Here is a 25,229-nt window from a genome sequence, read left to right on the forward strand (position 1 = left end):
ATAGTAAGGATGATCCGAAATCTTGGAAATAGAATGGACAAAATGCAAGAAACAGTTAACAAGGTCCTAGAAGAAATAAAAATGAAACAAACAACCATGAACAACACAATAAATGAAATTAAAAGTACTCTAGATGGGATCAATAGCAGAATAACTGAGGCAGAAGAATGGATAAGTGACCTGGAAGGTAAAATAGTGGAAATAACTACTGCAGAGCAGAATAAAGAAAAAAGAATGAAAGGAACTGAGGACAGTCTCAGAGACCTCTGGGACAACATTAAACGCACCAACATTCAAATTATAGGGGTTCCAGAAGAAGAAGAGAAAAAGAAAGGGACTGAGAAAATATTTGAAGAGATGATAGTTGAAAACTTCCCTAATATGGGAAAGGAAATAGTTAATCAAGTCCAGGAAGCACAGAGAGTCCCATACAGGATAAATCCAAGGAGAAATACGCCAAGACACATATTAATCAAACTGTCAAAAATTAAATACAAAGAAAGCATATTAAAAGCAGCAAGGGAAAAACAGTAAATAACACACAAGGGAATCCCCATAAGGTTAACAGCTGATCTCTCAGCAGAAACCCTGCAAGCCAGAAGGGAGTGGCAGGACATACTGAAAGTGATGAAGGAGAAAAACCTGCAACCAAGATTACTCTACCCAGCAAGGATCTCATTCAGATTCGATGGAGAAATTAAATCCTTTACAGACAAGCAAAAGCTGAGAGAGTTCAGCACCACCAAACCAGCTTTACAACAAATGCTAAAGGAACTTCTCTAGACAAGAAACACAAGAGAAGGAAAAGACCTATAATAATGAACCCAAAACAATTTAGAAAATGGGAATAGGAACATACATATCGATAATTACCATAAATGTAAATGGACTAAATGCTCCCACCAAAAGACACAGATTGGCTGAATGGATACAAAAACAGGACCCTTATATATGCTGTCTACAAGAGACCCACTTCAGACCTAGAGACACATACAGACTGAAAGTAAGGGGATGGAAAAAGATATTCCATGCAAATGGAAACCAAAAGAAACCTCAAGTAGCAATTCTCATTTCAGACAAAATAGACTTTAAAATAAAGACTATTAGAAGAGACGAAGAAGGACACTACATAATGATCAAGGGATCGATCCAAGAAGAAGATATAACAATTGTAAATATTTATGCACCCAACATAGGAGCACCTCAATACATAAGGCAAATACTAACAGCCATAAAAGGGGAAATCGACAGTAACACATTCGTAGTAGGGGACTTTAACACCCCACTTTCACCAATGGACAGATCATCCAAAATGAAAATAAATAAGGAAATGCAAACTTTAAATGATACATTAAACAAGATGGACTTAATTGATATTTATAGGACACTCCATCCAAAAACAACAGAATACACATTTTTCTCAAGTGCTCATGGAACATTCTCCAGGATAGATCATATCTTGGGTCACAAATCAAGCCTTGGGAAATTTAAGAAAATTGAAATTATATCAAGTATCTTTTCTGACCACAATGCCATGAGCCTAGATATCAATTACAGGAAAAGATCTGTAAAAAATAAAAACACACGGAGGCTAAACAATACACTACTTAATAATGAAGTTATCACTGAAGAAATCAAAGAGGAAATAAAAAAATACCTAGAAAGAAATGACAATGGAGACACAACGACCCAAAACCTATGGGATGCAGCAAAAGCAGTTCTAAGGGGGAAGTTTATAGCAATACAAGCCCACCTTAAGAAGCAGGAAACATCTCGAATAAACAACCTAACCTTGCACCTCAAGCAATTAGAGAAAGAAGAACAAAAAAACCCCAAAGCTAGCAGAAGGAAAGAAATCATAAAAATCGGATCAGAAATAAATGAAAAAGAAATGAAGGAAACAATAGCAAAGATCAATAAAACTAAAAGCTGGTTCTTTGAGAAGATAAACAAAATAGATAAATCATTAGCCAGACTCTTCAAGAAAATAAGGGAGAAGACTCAAATCAATAGAATTAGAAATGAAAAAGGAGAAGTAACAACTGACACTGGAGAAATAAAAAAGATCATGAGAGATTACTACAAGCAACTCTATGCCAATAAAATGGACAATCTGGAAGAAATGGACAAATTTTTAGAAATGCACAACCTGCCAAGACTGAATCAGGAAGAAATAGAAAATATGAACAGACCAATCACAAGCACTGAAATTGAAACTGTGATTAAAAATCTTCCAACAAACAAAAGCCCAGGACCAGATGGCTTCACAGGCGAATTCTATCAAACATTTAGAGAAGAGCTAACACCTATCCTTCTCAAACTCTTCCAAAATATAACAGAGGGAGGAACACTCCCAAATTCCTTCTATGAGGCCACCATCACCTTGATACCAAAACCAGACAAGGATGTCACAAAGAAAGAAAACTACAGGCCAATATCACTGATGAACATAAATGCAAAAATCCTCAACAAAATACTAACAAACAGAATCCAACAGCACATTAAAAGGATCATACACCATGATCAAGTGGGGTTTATTCCAGGAATGCAAGGATTCTTCAATATACGCAAATCTATCAATGTGATAAACCATATTAACAAATTGAAGGAGAAAAACCATATGATCATCTCAATAGATGCAGAGAAAGCTTTTGACAAAATTCAACACCCATTTATGATGAAAACCCTGCAGAAAGTAGGCATAGAGGGAACTTTCCTCAACATAATAAAGGCCATATATGACAAGCCCACAGCCAACATCATCCTCAATGGTGAAAAACTGAAAGCATTTCCACTAAGATCAGGAACAAGACAAGGTTGTCCACTCTCACCACTCTTATTCAACATAGTTTTGGAAGTTTTAGCCACAGCAATCAGAGAAGAAAAAGAAATAAAAGGAATCCAAATCAGAAAAGAAGAAGTAAAGCTGTCACTGTTTGCAGATGACATGATCCTATACATAGAGAATCCTAAAGATGCTACCAGAAAACTACTAGAGCTAATCAATGAATTTGGTAAAGTAGCAGGAAACAAAATTAATGCACAGAAATCTCTGGCATTCCTATACACTAATGATGAAAAATCTGAAAGTGAAATCAAGAAAACACTTCCATTTACCATTGCAACAAAAAGAATAAAATATCTAGGAATAAACCTATGTAAGGAGACAAAAGACCTGTATGCAGAAAATTGTAAGACACTGATGAAAGAAATTAAAGATGATACAAATAGATGGAGAGATATACCATGTTCTTGGATTGGAAGAATCAACATTGTGAAAATGAATCTACTACCCAAAGCAATCTATAGATTCAATGCAATCCCTATCAAACTACCACTGGCATTTTTCACAGAACTAGAACAAAGAATTTCGCAATTTGTATGGAAACACAAAAGACCCCACATAGCCAAAGCAATCTTGAGAACGAAAAAAGGAGCTGGAGGAATCAGGCTTCCTGACTTCAGACTATACTACAAAGCTACAGTAATCAAGCCAGTATGATACTGGCACAAAAACAGAAAGATAGATCAATGGAACAGGATAGAAAGCCCAGAGATAAACCCACGCACATACGGACACCTTATCTTTGATAAAGGTGGCAGGAATGTACAGTGGAGAAAGGACAGCCTCTTCAATAAGTGGTGCTGGCAAAACTGGACAGATACATGTAAAAGTATGAGATTAGATCTCTCCCTAACACCATACACAAAAATAAGCTCAAAATGTATTAAAGACCTAAATGTAAGGCCAGAAACTATCAAACTCTTAGAGGAAAACATAAGCAGAACACTCTATGACATAAATCACAGCAAGATCCTTTCTGACCCACCTCCTAGAGTAATGGAAATAAAAATAAACAAATGGGACCTAATGAAACTTCAAATCTTTTGCACAGCAAAGGAAACCATAAACAAGACCAAAAGACAACCCTCAGAATTGGAGAAAATATTTGCAAATGAAACAACTGACAAAGGATTAATCTCCAAAATTTACAAGCAGCTCATGCAGCTCAATAACAAAAAAACAAACAACCCAATCCAAAAATGGGCAGAAGACCTAAATAGACATTTCTCCAAAGAAGATATACAGACTGTCAACAAACACATGAAAGAATGCTCAACATCATTAATCATTAGAGAAGTGCAAATCAAAACTACAATGAGATATCATCTCACACCAGTCAGAATGGCCATCATCAAAAAATCTAGAAACAATAAATGCTGGAGAGGGTGTGGAGAAAAGGGCACACTCTTGCACTGCTGGTGGGAATGTGAATTGGTTCAGCCACTATGGAGAACAGTATGGAGGTTCCTTCAAAAACTGCAAATAGAACTACCATATGACCCAGCAATCCCACTACTGGGCATATACCCTGAGAAAACCAAAATTCAAAAAGAGTCATGTACCAAAATGTTCATTGCAGCTCTATTTACAATAGCCCGGAATGGAAACAACCTAAGTGCCCATCATCAGATGAATGGATAAAGAAGATGTGGGACATATATACAATGGAATATTACTGAGCCAGAAAAAGAAATGAAATTGAGCTATTTGTAATGAGGTGGATAGACCTAGAGTCTGTCATACAGAGTGAAGTAAGTCAGAAAGAAAAAGACAAATACCGTATGCTAACACATATATATGGAATTTAAGAAGAAAAAAAAATGTCATGAAGAACCTAGGGGTAAGACAGAAATAAAGACACAGACCTACTGTAGAACGGACTTGAGGATATGGGGAGGGGGAAGGGTGAGCTGTGACAGGGCGAGAGAGAGTCATGGACATATACACACTAACAAACGTAAGGTAGATAGCTAGTGGGAAGCAGCCGCGTGGCACAGGGATATCGGCTCGGTGCTTTGTGACTGCCTGGAGGGGTGGGATAGGGAGGGTGGGAGGGAGGGAGATGCAAGAGGGAAGAGATATGGGAACATATATATATGTATAACTGATTCAATTTGTTATGGGGCAGAAACTAACACACCATTGTAAAGCAATTATACCCCAATAAAGATGTTAAAAAAAACAAAAAAAAACCCAATGTCATTATAGTAATTATATAGTTCCTTAAGTGCTTTTTTCAAATGTCCATATCATTTGAGATTTTAAATCTTTTCTGATATGAATTTCAATGTCTACATTTTTCTTACTATAGTAAAAAATTTTCACCTATGTTAATAAATATCAACTTCAAGATGTTATACCATATTTAAATTTCTATTAAGTTAAATAACCTAGATTTAATGAATATTAATGTATAACATAAAACCTGTTCTCCCCACAGTTTTCTCCAACCCCCCTCATGTCAACTTCCTCATTCTGTTTGCTCAGGACAAAAATTTAGGTCTATAGTGACATGCCTCATAATACCTTTCTAATCCAAAATATGATCACTTACCTTGCTCACTCCCCCCAGCCACACTAGCATCACTGCTGTCTCTTGAATATGGTATTCCCAGGGTAGCTTCCATGGCGGGTACTATGCTTGTTTCTCCCCCTACCTGGAAAGCGTGTCCTCTAGATAGTCACGTGGCTTATCCCCTCATCTCCTTGGAGACTTCAGTATGCAAACACCCTTGGCTCAGCACTCTCCATTTCCCCTCCCTGCTTTACTTTTTCCCATGGCACCTACCACCATCTAACATATACTTTACTCATATATTTTAATTTTTGTCTCCCCCTGTCTGATAGGTAGAATTCTAAAGATATACCCTCAAGATTCCTGTCCCCTAGGTATTCAAATAAACACTAATCTTAGCACAGCTGTGAAGGGACAATGTCATTAAAGTTGCTAATCAGCTAACCTTAAAATAGGGTAATCATCCTGGACTATCTGGGTGGGACAAATGTAATCCTTTGAGCTTTTAAAAGCAGAAGAGTAAAGCGGAGGAGAAATGGCGGAAGGGGGACTTCAGAGAGATTCGATGTGTGAGAAAGACTCAGTGTGCCCTGATTGGTTTGAAGATGAAGGAGGCAATGTGATGGAGAAAGCAGATATTCTGATGGAGGTGAGAGAGGCTCTCAGATGACAGCTACTGGAGGGGTAGAAACCTCATTCCTACATTTAGAAGGAACCGAATTCTGTCAATAACCTGAATGGGCTTGGAAGCAGATTCTCCCTTAAAGCCTCCAGAAAAGAAACACAGCCCTGTTGTGAAAAGATGAAGCATACCCATTGATTTCAGCCTTGTGAAACCCAGAGCAGACAAATAGCCGAGCTACGCTGTGCCTGAAGTCTGACCTACAAATAATTAATGGATGTTGTATCACATCACTAAATTTGCTAAGGCAGCGATAGAAAACCAATACACCCTATTAGAATCTAGGCCTTATGAGGGCAGGGATCCTCTCTTTTTTTCCCCTGTGCTGTGCTCCAGAACCCAGAATAGCACCCAACAATAAAAGACAGTAAACACTCGTTGAATGGAAGAATGTATCCAGTATACACATTTTTCCCATGAAGTCTATATTTTACAAGATCTTATGAAATTTTTACCCCAAAATATTGACTAAAAATATTTAAAATGTAAAAGATGAATTGATTTGAAAACTGTCTATTCAGTAGTTTGCATCTTTGCCAGTTAGCAGTGGCTACCACTTCCATGGAGCCAAAACGAGAAGCAGTCAAATACCGCTTCTAAAGCCGTGGTTTTCAAACTGCATGTTGTAACATATTGATGGGTTATAAAATCAATTTATGGGGTTGAGGAAGGGAGGAAGAGAGGGAGGAATGAAGGAAGGAAATAAAACCAAAAAATCAGAACTTTAATTTTAGTGTGGGTATATGAGTGTATGTGTATGCGTGTGGGAGTGTTGTGTATATGTTGGATCACAACGTAAGATGTATTTCTTACTTAGGTACCATTAAGATAATTTGAAAACCACAGCCCTAAAAGTTGTCATGCTCTGTCCTGTGGACCAGGGTGCAATTCAGGGCCTGGTCAGAGGTGAGATGAAAACAAAAGAATGGGGAATGTGTCTGTTAGAAAGGGCTGATCAAAAAAGGACCACACTACCCTAAGTCTATGTTAAATTTACAAGACAAGAAGAGAGTTTGTGATTGAATAATTCACAAATTGCACCCCCTTAAGGTGAGAAAATGAACTTTTCTCCTCTTGTGTTCTTCCTTTGCCTTGGACCTGGAGTAGCAGCCCTGGACACCATTCAGACCCACCAACTCAGAGTCACCGAGTCTTGGTGTAAAATCAGGCAGCATCTGGAAGGGGATGACTTGAGGCTTCAATCAACAAAGCACCCTAAGATGCTATTTCTTTTCTCCCTTAGAGGGAGAGGATGAAAAACCTAACACTTACCTCTGTTCTGAGATTAGCTAGTTATTAGTGTCATATAAATTTAGTTGGAAAGGAAGTTAGAAATGTCCTTGGCACAAGGAATCAAAGAATAAATGTTGTTTAGAGGAACTTGAAATTGAATATAGCTCAACATCCTCATTTTTTTTGCAGATGAGGAAGCTGAACTAGAGACTTATGTTATCCCCATTATTATAATAATGTTACTCGATTTATATTTACCAGTGATTCCAATGTTTATTGTTAGTGGGCTGCATATGGATAACAAAAGAATAATGCAGTTGTCTACTATTCATTCCCCCACTCAAGGGCATACTCCTGGTGGGCAGGCATCATGCTACGTATATCTTTGTGCTCTAGTTAGTAACTACTGTGGTTGGGGAAATTAAATAAGGTAATACCTGCGATGCACTTAGCAGAGTGCCCAGCACACTTTAAGAGCCAAGTGAATGCTTTCATATTTGATTTTGTTGCTTTGATTATAATATGAGCATTCTTATTATAGAATATTTATGCACAGGAAATTTTTTAACATTTGTTGGTTTTCATTGCATTATACAACAAAATAAAATCATATTTTATGCCCTTAAAATCCATTTATGTTTGAAGGGACATTAAAAAACTATAGAGTTCTTATCTGCTTAAGGCACTTTAAGTAAATGAGTAAAGATGAAAGAATTCCAATTAGTTAAAAATTACTCAGAAAATGTCTTCTTAAAGCATATGAGGATTCATGATTCATAAAGATAATATTTCTAATGAAAATATAAAAATCTTATATCAAGTTAAGTTCATTTTTCCTTAGGTAAGAACCAGACATCTGAGCTGCATGAACATAGGAATGTGGAGTCCATACCAATGGCCAAGGGCTGTAAATCCTGAAATCAGAATGTGACTTCTTTTAGGAGATATTCCACAGAGAAAGAGTATCAAAACATTAAAAGAAATGAATCACAGTCTGTTTTTTCTGAGGATTCTAACAATGTTATCAAAGTTTTTTTTCTCAATTCTTACAAGCTGTACAGCACCTTTCCCCCCTTCTACTTTTCTATTATATAATCAGCATATAATTATGTGCTTTTTCACACTGGAAAGACTATTCTTTTATTAATGACTCTTTGAAAAGTTCTTTATTATTTATCTTTGAAAGTGAGTTTGAAATCAAAAGGCTTTCATGGCTTTTCCTTTTTTTCCTTTTAACTTAGGAGTTCTTTAAAGTAATACAGTAGATGGTTACAGATGTCATACGCAGTCATTAGTTTCCAGCTTTAAGGTGAGAAGTAGGGTTCGGGAAACAATGTTGCACCCTCCTTTCTCTGCAGACTAAATGTTTGGGGTTTTGAAGAGCATGTATGCAAATATTGCTGTTCTAACAAAGGCTGTCTATTCTTTGCCTTTTCCCCTTGTTAGGACAATTAGAAAATGGGTTATGACAATAAGCTTCCTGAATTTAGTACAAAGACAGAAGGAGGATATAATTAGCATTTATGGGAAGTACAATGTAAGTTCCAAATTAGTCTTAAATGAGAAATTCACCCAGCCCCTGATCTGTAGTCAATTCTGGAAAGTACCATGCATCTCTGCTGAGGCCAAGCAAGCCTCATTGATATTTTTGGCTGACTGCTTTTTTTCTAACATTAAATTTACCAGAGCACTCCAGATTGGATACGGGCAGTTATGAAGGAGGATGTACATTACTGCAAATTTTAATCATTTCTCGAGCCATTTTGTTTACAGTGATAATCCCATAAGACCAACGTATCTTGCGTAAGGAACCCAAATGACTTTTTGCTGAGAGCAGCTCTTCAGTTACTTTTATAGCCTATTCCTGCTTAACTTCTAGACTTTCCCATTTGTGGCTAGGACCTGCCAAATCAGGGCTTCAGTGGCTTCTTGGCTCACCACAGCCATGGCTACCTTATTCAAGACCAGCAAGTGGATAATAACACCAGTGATTAAAATAATGATCAGATTTCTTTTCAATAATATTGCTGCTGTTTATGTAGGGCAGAACCTACCTCTACCCAACACTTCCACTGTGGGCAAAGTAATGTCGTGCCAGAACTATTTCAAGAATTTATCTCATCTCCAATACTTTTTGGACTATTTCAAAGGAGATGGCAGAACACTAATAACATGATGACCTTGACAACTTTGCTTCTTTGGGGCCTCAGGGAAATTCACCTAATTGTTTTGTGAGCCAAACGAATATTCGTAATTGAACATCATTTTGCCCAGGCATTTGAAATGCCATGACGTTCCTTTAGTTGAAAATGTCCAAGTAGCTTCATTTTCACCAGCAATCTTTTTACTTGTGAAGGAAAAAGTAACAATAATTTATTTTGATTCTACTGAAGAAGCTCCTTCTCTCAAGCCCTCTTATCTTCTCTTATATATAATGATTTTTCCTTTTTAAATGAGAATCATAGACTCTCAGGGTTGGAAGGAATTTTTAAGATAATTTAATACAAACACCCACTATTGCATGAATCCTCTCTACAGTATCTTCAATGAGGTCTTCCATTAACAGCTGTTCTCCAGGGCAAAGGAGATGAAGGAAAAATAGAAAGGGCAATCCACTATAAGTTATATGAATTTATAAATAAAACAAACTAGAGGATCTAGATGTGGTCTTCTCTACTCACAAGTTCTCAGTCTTTCATCTATCTTGTTTAATTACATTATGAAGAATTTGTGAAGCAGAGACTCAATTTTACGTGTGAACTACTGAGAATATGGCCCAACAGGGAGTGAAGCAACACTTCTAAAACAATTTATTATGAGAATTTAGATCATATGCTTCTGACCTTTTCATTTCAATGATCCAAAAAGCTAAAAATATTTTTAAAGGTCTACTTTATATGAACAGAATTATAGGAAACTTTCATCACTATTACTTAAGAATAAGTTAAATGATCTAGTATAAACTACAGGTTAAGAGATTAGGTTCTGGAATGAAAATATACAGTTTGATCCGTAACTTCCCATTAATTAGCTATATGACCTTGGGAAGTCACTTAACATTTTAAAGCTTTGGTTTACTCAGCTGTAAAAGGAGATAATAATATTACCTGTTTCACTGGGCTATTAAGAGGATTAAATGAGCTAATTCACATGAAGCACATTGTTCAGTATATGGCATATGTTTTAAGTATCTAATAAGTGTTAGCTTCCTCATACCCACTGATGTAATAGAAACATAGAATTTAGATATACAGAACTCACTATTTAAAAAAAAAAATTGTTTCAGAATCTTAAATCTCCAGGCATTTACATGAATGTTATTTTAGACTAAGGATTAATAGTGTTAGGAAAAAAATTTTCATGCTATAAATAGCTTATAAGGAAATTTTACATTGCCAGAATGGTTTTAACAAATCAATATGGATTATATCATGTGCTAACTGAATAATACAATTATTCTAATTAACTGGTCATGCACTCCACAGATTCTGGAAGAGTGTCAGCTTTTAACTGATGAGTCTAGAGTCATGAAATCATTTGACAAAATATAAAGTTATTATTTATTAGAAACTTGGTTACTTCTCTGTATGTCTGAATAGTCAATGCACTAAAGATATTACTCAACATTATATATCTGATGGGATTTTAAAATAATCCTCTTGAATATGTCCACACAAGGTTTAAAAAAAAAAACTGCTATTGTTAATCAATACCGTAAATTACAGTCTCTAGTTTTATGTTACATTTTATTAAATAAAATATCCCCTTTTTATAAAACATTATTCTGTTCTAGCCCCCAGTTATCCAGTTCTAAACAGTAGTCAGCTTTCCCCTTCGGACAAAAAGCAAAATAAGACAAAACTTTCATTTGCTGATTCCACAAAGAATTTAAATTCTGCCAGTCCAGAATATCCATGGAGGTAATTAGAAAATGAAAGAATAAAGCTATTTTTCACTTCTCTCCTACCCCCCAGAAATCAGTCATTGCAAGCTGAAATACCTCACTGTCTGAAGAGCATTCCTTTTATATTGACCCTGAGGTTTGAAAACTCCTCTTGATAACTCATTACAATGATTACAAACTTAACCATTAGAAAACTATTTATTGATCCAGAAATCAGGGAGGTCAAAATAATTACTCTCATAAAAATGAAAGAATATTAACTGGGAAATGTTTGTTGAGTCATATATAAATTCTCTTTTTTTCAGAATTTATTCAGATCACTATCCATCAGAAGAATGAGGGATTGGGGTCACCTTCCCAGCATTTAACACACATCCTTGGGGCGGGGGTGTTCACGTTTTTGTCAGTATCTCATGAAGGAACAAAGAGTATTTAATTATTAGGTAATATGACAGTTGATGGCGATCTACAGAAGATGTTATTCTGGGTGAAATAAAAATGTGCTATGAAAAAATGAAGCAGGGAGAAAATGGGAGAAAAATGTACTATGGAAAACTATTACCTCTCATCCTACAACCACCACTTAAAGATGTCACTGCACGTGCTCCGTGGTCTATTAATTGAGAGACGTTTTGCTTTCACAGGCTGGCTGTCCACTTACCCTAGTTGTTTTCACTTTATTCCCGGAGGAACAGCTCCATCCTTTCCGATCTGGAAGAACTTTACATTCTTCTCCCTCAAGACATGGTTGCATATGGCACCACCATTTCTGTTCCACTATTGAAGCTACAGGAGATAGAAAAATCAATTTAATATTTTCTGTTTGGGCCTGTTAATTCTTTGGGTGCACATTTAAAGAGGAACAACAGCCACATATTTTTCCCACCACTGGGATGATTAGATCTTGAAGGATGCTTTTTTTTTTTTTTTTTTTTTTTGGTCCAAAGGGAATAAATCTTTCTAGATTTTTTGACTAAAAATATTTTTTAAATTTTTATTTTACTGTGGTAAGAATACTTAAAATTTTAAGATGGTAGATCTCATGTTAAGTATATAATACAGTATTGTTAATGATAGGCACATTTTTAAAGGATATTTCATGCAACAATAACATATTCATGGACAATAACATATTGGAAAGAATTTGGACAATAACATATTGTCCATGAATATGTTATGGACATATATGAATTGGACAATAACATATTGTCCATGAATATGTTATGGACATATATGAATTGGACAATAACATATTGTCCATGAATATGTTATGGACATATATGAATTGGACAATAACATATTGTCCATGAATATGTTATGGACATATATGAATTGGACAATAACATATTGTCCATGAATATGTTATGGACGTATATGAATTGGACAATAACATATTGTCCATGAATATGTTATGGACGTATATGAATTGGACAATAACATATTGTCCATGAATATGTTATGGACGTATATGAATTGGACAATAACATATTGTCCATGAATATGTTATGGACGTATATGAATTGGACAATAACATATTGTCCATGAATATGTTATGGACTTCATGGACAATAACATATTGGAAAGAAACTATGTGGATACATGCATGTGCTGATTTACATAAACATATAAGAAAGTGAGTCCATGACCAGAGTCAATATTTTAGAATCAATGTAGTATTTCCCACAAGTAGGCTAAAATCAGGAAGGCATTCAAATGAATACAATCTTTTTTTACTGTGGGCAGTAACTATCATCACAAGGAGTGCACCATGAAAATATGAGCACTTAACACATTATTATTTACGATAACATCAATTATATAGACCCACATAAGTGTTTATATCCTTTGTAATTAGGTGAATCCTCCAAGAAAGAAATTAATATTTTGATAAATCTCTATAAAAATATTTCATGTGAATTCTATCCACAGCTAAACGTTCACTCATCTGTGCAGTGTTTATTTTTTCATTGTTAAGAACCAGCCATGTGTTTAGGTACCCACACTATTTAATCATCTATTTTCATTTTTCCTTCGCCAAATAATTTATACACACACACACACACACACACACACACACACACACACACACACACACACTCGCCCTCCACTGGCAAATCAATATTTCATGGCATCAAAGTAAGAGGCACATGGACTTATTGGAACCTCATTATAATACCTTTTGCTACAAAACCGCATAAGATCTTAGACCATCTTCCAATAGAGTTTAGATTTCAAAACGCTCTTCAAGTGACCTTGTACCAACCACATGGTTGATGGTGCGGTCCCCCAGGATTAACCCCAGTCATCAGCATCACAGTGGGATTCCAGTTCTAAGCAGTCCTCGTCTACCCTATCCCAAAGAGCAATGGAAGAAGCCTCACCATCCACACAAGATGGAGCAGCTCGTGTGGTACCTGCCACCTGCCCAGGGAAGCAGGAGCACTTGACTGTTTGTGACCGTTCTTCTATCTTGTTCTTATTACAACATCTGTGGAGTGCCACCACCTCGCAAGTGCCCGTTTTAACATGGTGAGCTGCACAAACAAAAACAAAAGTTGAGATAACATTGAGAAAGCTTTGGATACTCCCCCCTCTTTTTAATTAGAAGCACATTAAATATAGCTCTATAAAGGATCCACCATGCATGAAACTAGAAATACAATGATGCTGACTCCATAATGCAGATTTGATCTCTTTGTTAAATGTGGTAGGACCATTTCTGTCAGTAAATGCTTGGTGAAGCAGGAACAATTAGTGACTAGATTAGAATGAGCTGTTAGAGCAGTCTGAAATATAGAGGCAATGTGTGGTATCATCAAAAACATATTTATTTGCATATGACTTTTTTTACACCTTTTTGTTCAACGTGTTGATCAAAGTAAGGGAACCCCCGGACAAGGTGCCCTGTAGTAGGGCTGAGACAAACCTTATTCTCAAAGTAGGTGGGTTGATAAAGGTTATATTCTTCATCTAGGGGTGAGTGTAAGGGCCAGGAAGGGAAATTCTTTTCAGAAATCAGGGAGGCAGAGGGTGGGAACCCACTTCCTCAGGATTCTTCTGCTCAATTTCCCTGGAAATGAACTAATTGGGTGATTTTTGAAATTGCTGCCATTTTCCTGAACGTTCCATCCAGTCTCGGGGATGGCTGCGGCATGAAGCCAACAGTATTTCCCGCACCTCCTGGGGGGGCTGGCCCCACCCTTCAGCCAGGGCAAGGGCTCCACGAGCTCCCTTGCCCCCCCACCTTGCACCCTGGTTCTAAGTTTACAAAGTGTTTTCCTCGTTCCTTTAAGTCCTCTTCCCTGCCTCTGACATTCCCTCCCTCCCTCCCACCTGCAGGGCTGAGATCAGAGGGTGGTGATGGTAAAGGGACCCGACAATGACATGACCCTCCTGTCTCAGATCAGGGGAGAGAGCTCGGTGGCCTCCCCTCGCCCTCATGTTTACATTTGCAGTCTGAAGTGCTTTAAGTTACGTGGGGATTTTTGGTTTGGGGTTTTTTTTGTTTTTTGTTTTTTTTTTTTTTTTTGGTTTGTCTGTTCCTGTAACTTATTCTCCAACTACTGCTTCCAACTGAAATAAGACTATTAAATGCCTGTTCAGGAGGGGGAAAAAAAAAAAAAAATCATTCCTTTCCATTTTGCCTGAGGGAACAGCTGCCACCGAATGACAACCACCACAGCCAGAACGTGGATGGATTTATATCTAGCCTGGAAAAACCCAGTGCACTAAGCTGTGAGGCTCCATCACCCATTTTCTTAACCTCACAGTGAGGCTACTGAACTGTTTGGGTGATTGAAATTTTTGGACCTCACTTATCACATTAGGATAGGGTTCGAGTTTGCCTTCATTGTGTTTTCTACCCAGCATCTCTTCTTCAAAGTATTAACCCTCCTGTGAAATGATCAAGCAAAATTTCCATCTGCTAAAGATAAAACCAGCTTAAAATCAAACATCTGTTGAAATGTTATGCTTTCAACAACATAAGAACGTGACTGATATAAAAACGGATTTAAATAGAAAAGTAGGACACAGGAAGTTGTTTAATGTTATAAAGTATACTGAGATCATTTTGTAAATGAGATGAGTACATCATGCATTCATATCAATCTTCCCCTCAGAGATGAGGAACCACTAGGCAGTAACTCAGGTTAGATTGCTTGGATTTTTCTTCTAAGAGAGACCAAACCGCATGGATTGTCCACGTCATTCCCCATGTGAAACCGAGAAACTCAGGTGTAACATACAGCTTTGACACATAATCCTCAAAAGAATGTTAAGAAGCAGATACCATTTCCAATGTCACAAAGATTTTTCTGTCATGGTAGATACAAATGGGGATTTCTCCATGTGTGATTCAAACACAAGGCTATCAAACAAAAGCTAAAAACTTGAAAGCCGGATTTCTGTTCCTTGTGCTCTAGAAAATATTTTCTTAGCTAAGGATGATTCAGTTTGTTTTAATTTATTGAATGCTTTATGTAATGTTATACGAGTCAAAATACTGCTTTCTACACTGAACCTCACTTAGTCACATTTTGAGTCAATACCACATAGCAGGCATGGTTCTGAGTAATGGGGATGCAACAATGTGTAAGATGGACATAAATCTGCCCTTAAAGAGCTCATATTCCTGTGGAGAAAACAAATAATAATTAGGTACTAATGATTAAGTAAGATAATATTAGATTTTCTAGCTCCTTGAAAGAAATGCAGTAGGGTAATATGACTGAGAGTAATCAAACATGGAGGGAAGGCAGATTTTTGTGAGTCTCAGGGAAAACCTCTCTGAGGAGGTAACCTGAATAATGGCCTGAATGATGAGAAGAAAGCCTCCATGATGAAGAGCTAAGAAAGGAGGAACTTTCCAAAGAGAAGGAGCAGAAAATGACAAGGTTCTGAAATGGGGAAACGTGTGGTGTGTTCCCAGGACAGCAAGATGGCCAGTGTGGATGTACTGTGACTGAACAGCTGAGAGGCTGAGGACAATATGTCAGAAACGTAGGAAGATGGTGTAGGGGCGGGTGCCATGGTAAAGAGATTGGATTTTATTCTCGTTGCAAGGGAAAGCCTTTGGGTGGAAATGCTGTCATCTCATTAATGCTTTAGAAGTTTGCTCAAGCTGCTCTTTAGAGAATGCACTGAAGAAAGCAAGAGTGAAAGCAGGGAGACCAGTCGTGAAGGGGTTGCAGGAGTTCAGGAGGTGAAGGATGGGACACAGACTAGACTAAGGGTTGGGAAGAAGGACCAGATGCGGCATATTTCAGAGTAGAGTTGGTTTGACTTGCTAATGGATTGAGTATGAGCTGTGAGGGGAAGAGGAATTAAGGATTACTCCTAAGCTTGTCCTGAGGAATTAGAGTTTGGTGGTTCTGGAAGATAGAGGAGGCCTGGGAAAGGGGAGTTCGGCAAAAGTTGGGTTGGGTCAAAATTACTGTAGTTCTGTTTTGTCTGTGTTAAGTCTGAGATTCTTATAAGACACAGGAGTAGAGATGTAAATCAGGCAGCAACATTTATAAAATGGAGCTTAGGGAAGAGATCTAGACTGCAGATACACACTTAAGAGATCTAGGTTGATAGGTGATATTTAAAGCCATAGACTGGACTAAATTATCATGGGAAGTCTACTGCTACCGATAGAGAAGTAGGGAAGGAATAGTCCAGAACCTAAATCTGGAAGAGGGGAGACAGTAGAAAAAACTGATATGGAGCAGAACATGAGGTAAGAGAAAAAGAACATGAGATAAAGGCATGGAAAACCAAAGAATAAAATGTTTCAAGAAAGAGGGATTGGTCAGTTATGTCAAACGTTGCTGAAAGGTTTAATAAATGAAGCGAAATAATTGTCTCCTAAAAAAATAATATGATGCAGCAGTTAAAACAGAGCCTCCAAAACCACAGTAGCTAGGTTCAAATCTAAGCTTCTTCAAACAGCATTGTAACCTTGGGCACATCATCAAATATCTCTGATTAGTATTTTTTCATATCTAAAAGAGGGATATTAATAGCACCATCTTCATATGGTTGATTTGGGGATTAAATGAGTTAATATGTATAAAGTATTTAGAACACTCCCGGCCTCATAGCAGGTACTCTGTGTTAGCTATTATTAGCACTTGATCTAGATAAAAATCATTTTAATGGCATGATGAAGATAAAAGCATGATTATAGTAAGTTTATTAGAGAATGAGATGCAAAACTGCAGATAATTATAAAAATTTCTTTCAAGGAGTTTTTCTGTGAAGGGAAGAAGGAGATGAAGTAATAGTTGGAATGAAGCAAAGGTTCAAGGAAATTTTTTCAATGGATGCCGTAAAAGCATGCTTGCTTGCTGGAGAAATCTGAGAAAAAGAAAATGACAATATAGGAGAGAAAGTGGATAATTAAAAAAAGAATGTCCGTAAAGGGAAATAAGGAATTGAGATTGAGGGCACCTAGGGGGTTGGCATTAGATTCATGTGGGGACATTTAATCCTAAGAGTGAAGGTGAGATATGTGAATACAGAGTCAGGTAGGTGTGAGCGGATTAGTTGGTGAGAAGATGGAGTTTCATATCTGATTTTATCTCATTTTGCTATGAAATATGAGAGATGTTTGAGAAGAAAAAAAGAATATGAAATATATATATTTCAAAGAGGAAGAATAAATTTACTGGGAAAGAGTAGTAGGACTGCCCGGCAGGGAGTTGGCCGATACACCCAGTAAACTGTAGAGGACACAGTGGAATGAATGAAGGGGTGGGATTACAGAACGAAATGGAAATAAACGTCTGTGTGATGATAGATAATTTGGGATGCTTGGAGCTCTGACAGCAATTTAGGGAAACAGAGATGTAAGTCATGATGAGCTGTGTCCTGCAAGTCTTTGAATGGAAGCCAGTTTAGAGAACAAAAGATTATTAGGGTTTCTTCAGAGAGTGATGCTAGCAGGCAGAGGACCGAGCTGAGACAGCTTCAGGAAGAGCTGGATAGTGGCTGGGCTCTCTTTTCCACAGAACTGCAGCGGCCAGGAGCACATAGCGAGGTTCCACTAGTCTCTATCCTGAGAAAAGAGGCAGGCACCATTTCAGCATCATCCACCAGGGCCATTTTATCATCTTTGTTACAAGGAAATTTTTATCATACGTTGGAAAAGAATTGACAGGTGAAAAATTTGCACCTGGTTTTCCCTTCCCAATGCCAATGTCAAAATTCATTTCTACTTTTCCTGACAAGGAAAACTGTACTTCTCCACCCCATTAATTAAATCTAGATGTGGTGATGTGACTTGCTTTGGCCAATGAAATGAAAGCTAAACTTACGAGCAAAAGCAAAGGATATCAGTCCGTGTGGACATTTTAATAGCTAGTGTCATTCACCAGATTTCTCCCACCAGCAAGAGCAACTAATTACATTCTTGATAGTAGAGACTATATCAGCCTGAGTCCCCAAGAGACATGAAACAGAGTCCCTGCCAACCATATGGACATATGAGTGAGAAACCTTAAAGTGTTATAAGCCTCTAAAATTTGGTGGTTTTTTTGCTACTGTCACAAAACTTAGCCTACCCTGACTACACAGTAGTACTTTCCATTGCTTCCTAGGTTGTGCAGTAGGATATATATTGTCAAATGTGTTAGTTGAAGGGTAAGTCAGTGAAACATGATATCTCAAAAACCTGGATCATTCTAGCTTATTGAGTCAATGCAGAACGAACAGAAACAAGAAAATGTTGTTCAGATATTTATATAATTCAAAGGGTTGTAAAGAGTCATTTTACAATTGGATAATTATGTTGGCTAAGTTCAGTATGTCAGAGCTCTGGTGAAGAAAGTGTGCTTATTTCTTCTTTGAGAAGAAAGGAGGTAAAATGATGCCCATATGGTGTAATGAAGAGAAGGATAAGGTAGGAGCTGCACTGGGAAGAAGAGAGGCATGTCCTCCCCCTTCAGAGAATATGGGACTAAATGTTAAGGAATTAATAACAAAGGTGACGCAGAAGAGCAAGCCTCACAGACCCAAGGCCTTTCTGCCCTGCCCTTTCTCTTCATTGCCTGTGAATAAAATGCACAGACACACAGGTTGAGTTTCCTTGTGAGAAATAGGATTTTGTGAAAAATCTCTATCAGACTTTGTCCTTCTTATTAAAATTGAAGTTGTAAAGCTATCTGTGGGGAGATGAGAAGGGGATGATTAACCTTGTTAAAATAGAATAGATGATAGGTAGGTAGGTAGGTGGATGTGGGTGGATGGATGGATGGAAGGATGGATAATCCTGCACTCAAAGAGTCTTAAGGCATGGGTAGGGAGAATATTGACTGTTCAATATTTTTATATATGCCAGTATATATGGTAAGTAAAATGAGATATCTCAAAATAGGGACGTGAATCTTCTAGCAAAATTTAGTTCACCTAATCGTGGCATACATATACACACACACAGTTTTCTTATTTGTCTGCTATATATCTTAACTTCTCATGTCAAATTCTTGTTGTCAAAGGCTAATTTTTCATGTAAACTGCTAGTATGTGGCATGTGTTTAATAAATGGTAAACAAGCAATTTAAGAAGGTAAAACTAATTCCTGTGGTTTTCCTTTAAAAGGTTAATGAGACTGTAAAAAATTCAAGCAGTTACTAGAATTCTCTACACGGAGTCAGACAGAGCTCATGATAAACTAATCTAATCAAATATTAGGGCTTTCCAAATTAACAAAATAGACTTCACAGACAATCAGCGTCATACTAAAATGATGCAAGACCCCCTGGAGAAGATTTAAATGAAAAAAGAACGAACAATTTTTTTCATGTGACAATCCCCAAGTCACAAAAGATAAAACAAAACGCCCCACACCTTTCCGCTATTTTCTCCTCCCTGAATGTGATGCATTAATACAAAATGTTGCCTCCTACATTTTTGTGAAATGACACTAGAGAACACATAGGTTTTAATTCTTATGAAAACAGGATTACCAAGTCTTGCCCCGCTCTAATTGTTGCCTTTCAAGGTTATTACCTTCATACATCATTTCAACAATAGGATACTGCCCTACTGGTTCCCCAGAAACATGGCCTTAAGAGACTGCCTCTTAAATCATATCTTAAGATTCCTAAATGTTTTTGCAAAGCTATTATATATTGAATACTCTGGAATGAAGTCTTATAAGGCATTTTAGCAAAATCTTTGTTTCTAACTATTTTTTACCTTCTCCATAAGAAAAAAAATCTGAATAGCATTTGGTTTATATGTGTGCATAAATTTTTAAAAATTATATATATATACACACATACCTATATAGACACATTTAATTATATATAATTATATACACATATATGTTTATATATATGTTAGTATGGTCACATTTTAGCCATTACCTGTGAACCAACTGTATACATAAATATGAAAAATGGGTTCACAGAATAGTATTTATGCAAATCATTTACCTTGAGTAGTGGTTGCTGGCCTTTGGTCAATAAGAGCACAAAGCTATGCATATCGCATTCTAAATGTAAGAATAATCCATTCACTCTGGAAACAGTTTAAGGAATAGTGGTATCTGCTAAGTAACATCCATAGAATATTCACTGTATGCTATGCATTATTCCATTTTATCATCACAACAACCATTAAAGAGGAAACTATAATTATCCCCAATTTACAGATGAAGAAACTGAGCCAGAGAAATGGTAAGTAACTTGCCCAAAGTAAAACAGTAATAGAGAAAACCAGAGGTGAGAATTCAGACAGTTTGCTTTCAGAAACCATGATCTTCAACACTATCATATGACGCCTTTTCTACAGAGCTCCACGCACATGCAGTAGACTATAGTTCCAGGTGATGTGAAGGAAAGCAAGAAGTGTATCACTGTTCCTACATGTGACGCTTGGTAGCCTAGAAAGGACATGGGCTCTGGAACTGAAATATCTCAGTGCAAGTCTACCCTAACCTATACTATACTTGAGTAAATGCTTAAGCCCATTCACCTTTCAAAGAACTGGTTTGTTCATCTCTAAGATAGCTCCATCAAGTCCTTATAAAGACCAAATGAGATAATGTATGTGAAACTGCTTTTAAATTGTATAGCATTACTTAAATGTTATTTTAATTTTAACTATTAATGTAATTAATGAATACCAAAATGATACAACATATAAATTTAAAAGATATAGTTGTTAGAGAAAGATCTATATTCTATAAAAGTTCTAATTTAATATTTTAAAAAATCTATGTGTATATATATATATATATATGTATACACACATAATTGTGTTGACATGAGATGCATGTAAAAAAAATTAATCTGACACAAGCTACAGAAGAGAGTAAATTCAGCGTCAAGTTGTGAATTTGTTCCTACTTGGTTTCCTCTCCATTAGATTTCAGTTCTTATTTGTATTCTGATTTGTCTCATTGACTCTGAAATTTTGTTTGTCTCCATACACTCCTATTTAATAGTTTTACCCAGCTTGACTAGCTCCCCAGAGTATGCATTACACCTTCTAAGCAGAAATAAAGCATCACCTACTTGCACCAATAGGCATCTGAAGTGCAAGCTAGTTAGTGGATTCAGGTTGCTGTAAATCACTTTGAATGGAAAAAATGTGCTGAAACAAAAACTTGCTGAGACAGCCAATTTCTCACTTTAATTCATTAGACTGAAAAAATAGGGCACATTTTTAGACTTTCATGATGAAGCAATCTAATTAAAAGAAATGGCCATTTAAAAAGTTCAATGAAATTTCAAAAGTTCACATAATTTATGAAGTCAGGATGATTGGGGAGGAAATAACCAAATGTCAATGACATTTTTACAGAGCTTGTTTTCTAAAACTGCTCTAGTTTCATATGGAAAAAATAAAATTATTGGGGAAAAACAGATTGCCACAAAGGATAATAATCCTAATAACAGTACGGTCTCCGTTAACAGAAGCAAACTCTCAACCAGAGGATGTACCACAGTCTATTTTAAGAGAAAGAGGCAGAACAGAAGAAGATTCATTCTTGGGGGAGTTTTAGATTCACTGCCCCTCAGCTCAATCATGAACATCTTCTATATCCACGTTTTAAATGAGAAGTGATGTTGAGGAAGGCAAACCTCAAAGAATATTGGTCTCTTTATAAACTGTCCAACAACTTCTGCTGGTAAGGTCTGCTCTGAAAAAGAGGAACTGGACCAATCAAATCCATTTCTCTAGAAATTTGAACTAAAAGTCACAGAATTGTCCCATGGAAATGGGCACTTGAGTCCAAAGGTCATTTGGCATCAGGAGTCAGGTAACCTGTGGAGAGCTTTGTGAGAGCCTCGCTGTGTTGAGACATGGGGACACATAGGAGTGGGAAAAAAGCACAGGTGCAAAGGTAAGAGGTAAAGAAGTAGGTAGTTCCACCACCTGCCTTGGTGTCTGCCTCTCCTGAGGTCTTCCTGAACTTTTTCCTCAATTCCTGAAATATTTTATAGAATAGGTTTCAGTGAGCCCCTTTTTTCCTGACGTAAGTTGATGATGTCTCTGTTCTCTGAACCAAAAATAATATACTGACTAGGATATTTCCTTTTTTTAGATAAAGTTAAAATTAACAAAAGCTAATTATCAATCAGAACTATTGTACAGCACAGGGAACTATATTCAATATCCTGGAATAAACCATAATGGAAAAGAATATGAAAAAGAACATATATATATGTGTGTGTGTGTGTATATATATATATATATATATATACACACACACACACATACACACACACACACACACACACATCTGAGTCACTTTGCTGTATGCCAGAAACTAACACAACACCGTAAATCAAATAGACTTCAATTTAAAAAAAAAGAAGTATTTTCTACTACTACTTTTAAGAGCAAAAGACAAGTTTCCACCTTCAAAGTAGGATCCAGGAAATTCACCATTCAACAGTCTCACTTCCCATATTTACCTCATAGTGAAAGTTGACATTTCAAAAGATAACCAACTCCAATTACTACGAGGGGAAAATGATCCATAATATTCTTTTAAATGTTTCTAAAGGCAAACGTTTAAAAGTAGATTTCCTGCTGAATCCCAAATTGTACCCCCAAAATGTGAAGAATCAGAACATCCCCAATTCCTAAACACTATGAGAGTCACACTGTTCTTTTATGACTAATAATATTCCTGTAATTGCTCCTAGGAAGGAGAGCAGGCAGCCCAAGAGCTTCTTCAGGGAAATGATAGAGTGAGCAGCAAGAGCAGTGAAAAGAAAGACGGGATGTTGTCCCTGAAGAGTGAAATGTTGAGTAAGTCCCTGAGTCTCTATCCTCATCTGTAAAATGAAGAAATCAGACTAGTTTGAGAGATAATTTAAAGGTTCCTTCCATTTCTAAAGTGTTATGAGTTTATGAAATGATTAAGTTTCATTACAATGGGTACAATATATGAGACCTATCAGAAAATGAAAGTCGAAGTAAAATGTATTTTTTTAATTGCTTCAAACTGACAAATTAACCTCACTAAGTCACTGAACTTAATGAGAAACTGAGAAGAGAGTTTATGAAATTTATATTTTGGATTTATTTCTTACCTGTATGAAGCCACAAATATTAACTACACAGTGTAATATTCACTGTAAAGTCAATCTGTATCCTCACGTTGCTTTATGTACAAAATAGTTTGATTACTGTTGATTCCATGAGAGCAATCAAGTCCAAAAGGTAATATGTAACACGGTGGTTTGGGTGAGGAGACTGAAGTCAGATGGTCCAGGTTCAAGTCCCACCTTTAAAAGAGAGTATCTACCTATTCACCAAGCCTCCTTTCTCTTTCCTCCTGGGCACACAACTAGACTACATTTTCCAGTCTCCCTTGCACGTAACACATGGAAGAGGGGCAGAAATGAGTTATACTTCTTCAAGACCAGGCCTACAAAAAACCTCCCACTCTATCAGCCACTCTCTCTCTTCCCCTTTCGGATAGATGTCAGTGCCAAAGGTGATCCTGAAGAGTCACCATCAGCCTGGGCCCCTGAATGACTGTGTAGAGGAGAGATCTACCTCCTGATACTAACTGGATTCACATGCACAAGGAATAAACTTAGGCTATGTTAAACCAATAGGATTGAGTGTTATACCTGTTACAATAGCCAGTATTAATTAATATGCAATAATATTCCTAGTAATGGACCTAGGAAGGAGTTGGGTACAATCCAAGTGCTTCATGAGAAAAATTACACAGAGAATAAAAAGAGCGGTGCTATAGTCTGAATGTTTGTGTCCTCCCAGAATTCATATGTTGAAAACCTAATATCCGAGGTGATAGTATTAAGAGGTAGGAACTTTGGGACCTTTGGAAGGTGATTAGATTTGGTGCTCTTATAAAAGAGCCCTGAGAGCGAATTTACCCTTTCTGCAATGTGAGGATACAACATGAAGTCTGAAACCCGGAAGGGGGCCCTCACTCTACCGTGCTGGCACCCTGATCTCAGACTTCCACCCTCCGGGACTGTGAGAAATAAATTTCTGTTGTTTTTAGGCCACCCACTCTTTGGTATTTTGTTATAGCAGCCCACGTGGACTAAGACATGCAGAAGATAAAGATGTGATTTGAAAACATTAAGCCTCAGCTCCTCATCTGTAAAATGGGAATTGCATTATCATCTACCATAAAGGGTTATAATGAGGATCAACTGAGTCAACATTCATAACAATATATGATAAAGGGTAAATGTTAGCTATAATTATTATGGAGGCCTTAAATCCTTGAATCTATTTATATACAATGTGAATATCTAAAAGAGAATCAATTGATTTTTAGAGACTTCAAGTCTAATAAAGTCCTACTTGGCCATTTTACAAAAAAGAAATTGATGGTTAGAAAACATAATCCTAATTCAAGATCATAGATTAGTACTCAGCTCTCTTAATTTTAGTTCAATGTCACTTCCATTACCAACTCCCCACATCTCTTTGCTCACCAAATTCCTCTCATTTTGCCCCTTTTACACCTTAATTCCTCTCCCTCCTCTACGACCTCACTTCTACTGTCCTAGCCTAGGCAACCTTAGCATCTTTTCCTTGAATAATCACGAGGGTCCCTATT

At 36.8% G+C, this 25,229-nt stretch overlaps 2 protein-coding genes across 2 annotated transcripts in view; one reads left to right on the forward strand and one right to left on the reverse strand.

Annotated features, from left to right (window-relative positions):
• TAFA2 (TAFA chemokine like family member 2) overlaps nt 1-25,229 on the reverse strand; it is a 555,918-nt gene that overhangs the window by 48,313 nt on the left and 482,376 nt on the right. Inside the window, exons 3-4 of the mRNA XM_004276580.3 lie at nt 13,561-13,713; nt 11,841-11,965 (exon numbers count right to left, since the gene is read on the reverse strand). Of these exons, the coding sequence (XP_004276628.1) occupies nt 11,841-11,965; nt 13,561-13,713 (278 nt within the window). The remainder of the gene's footprint in view (nt 1-11,840; nt 11,966-13,560; nt 13,714-25,229) is intronic.
• The window catches only part of USP15 (ubiquitin specific peptidase 15), a 692,408-nt gene that overhangs the window by 1,971 nt on the left and 665,208 nt on the right, over nt 1-25,229 (forward strand). The window lies entirely within an intron of this gene.

Source organism: Orcinus orca, chromosome 11 (genome assembly GCF_937001465.1).
Source record: "Orcinus orca chromosome 11, mOrcOrc1.1, whole genome shotgun sequence".
In the NCBI taxonomy this organism is placed as follows: domain Eukaryota; kingdom Metazoa; phylum Chordata; class Mammalia; order Artiodactyla; family Delphinidae; genus Orcinus; species Orcinus orca.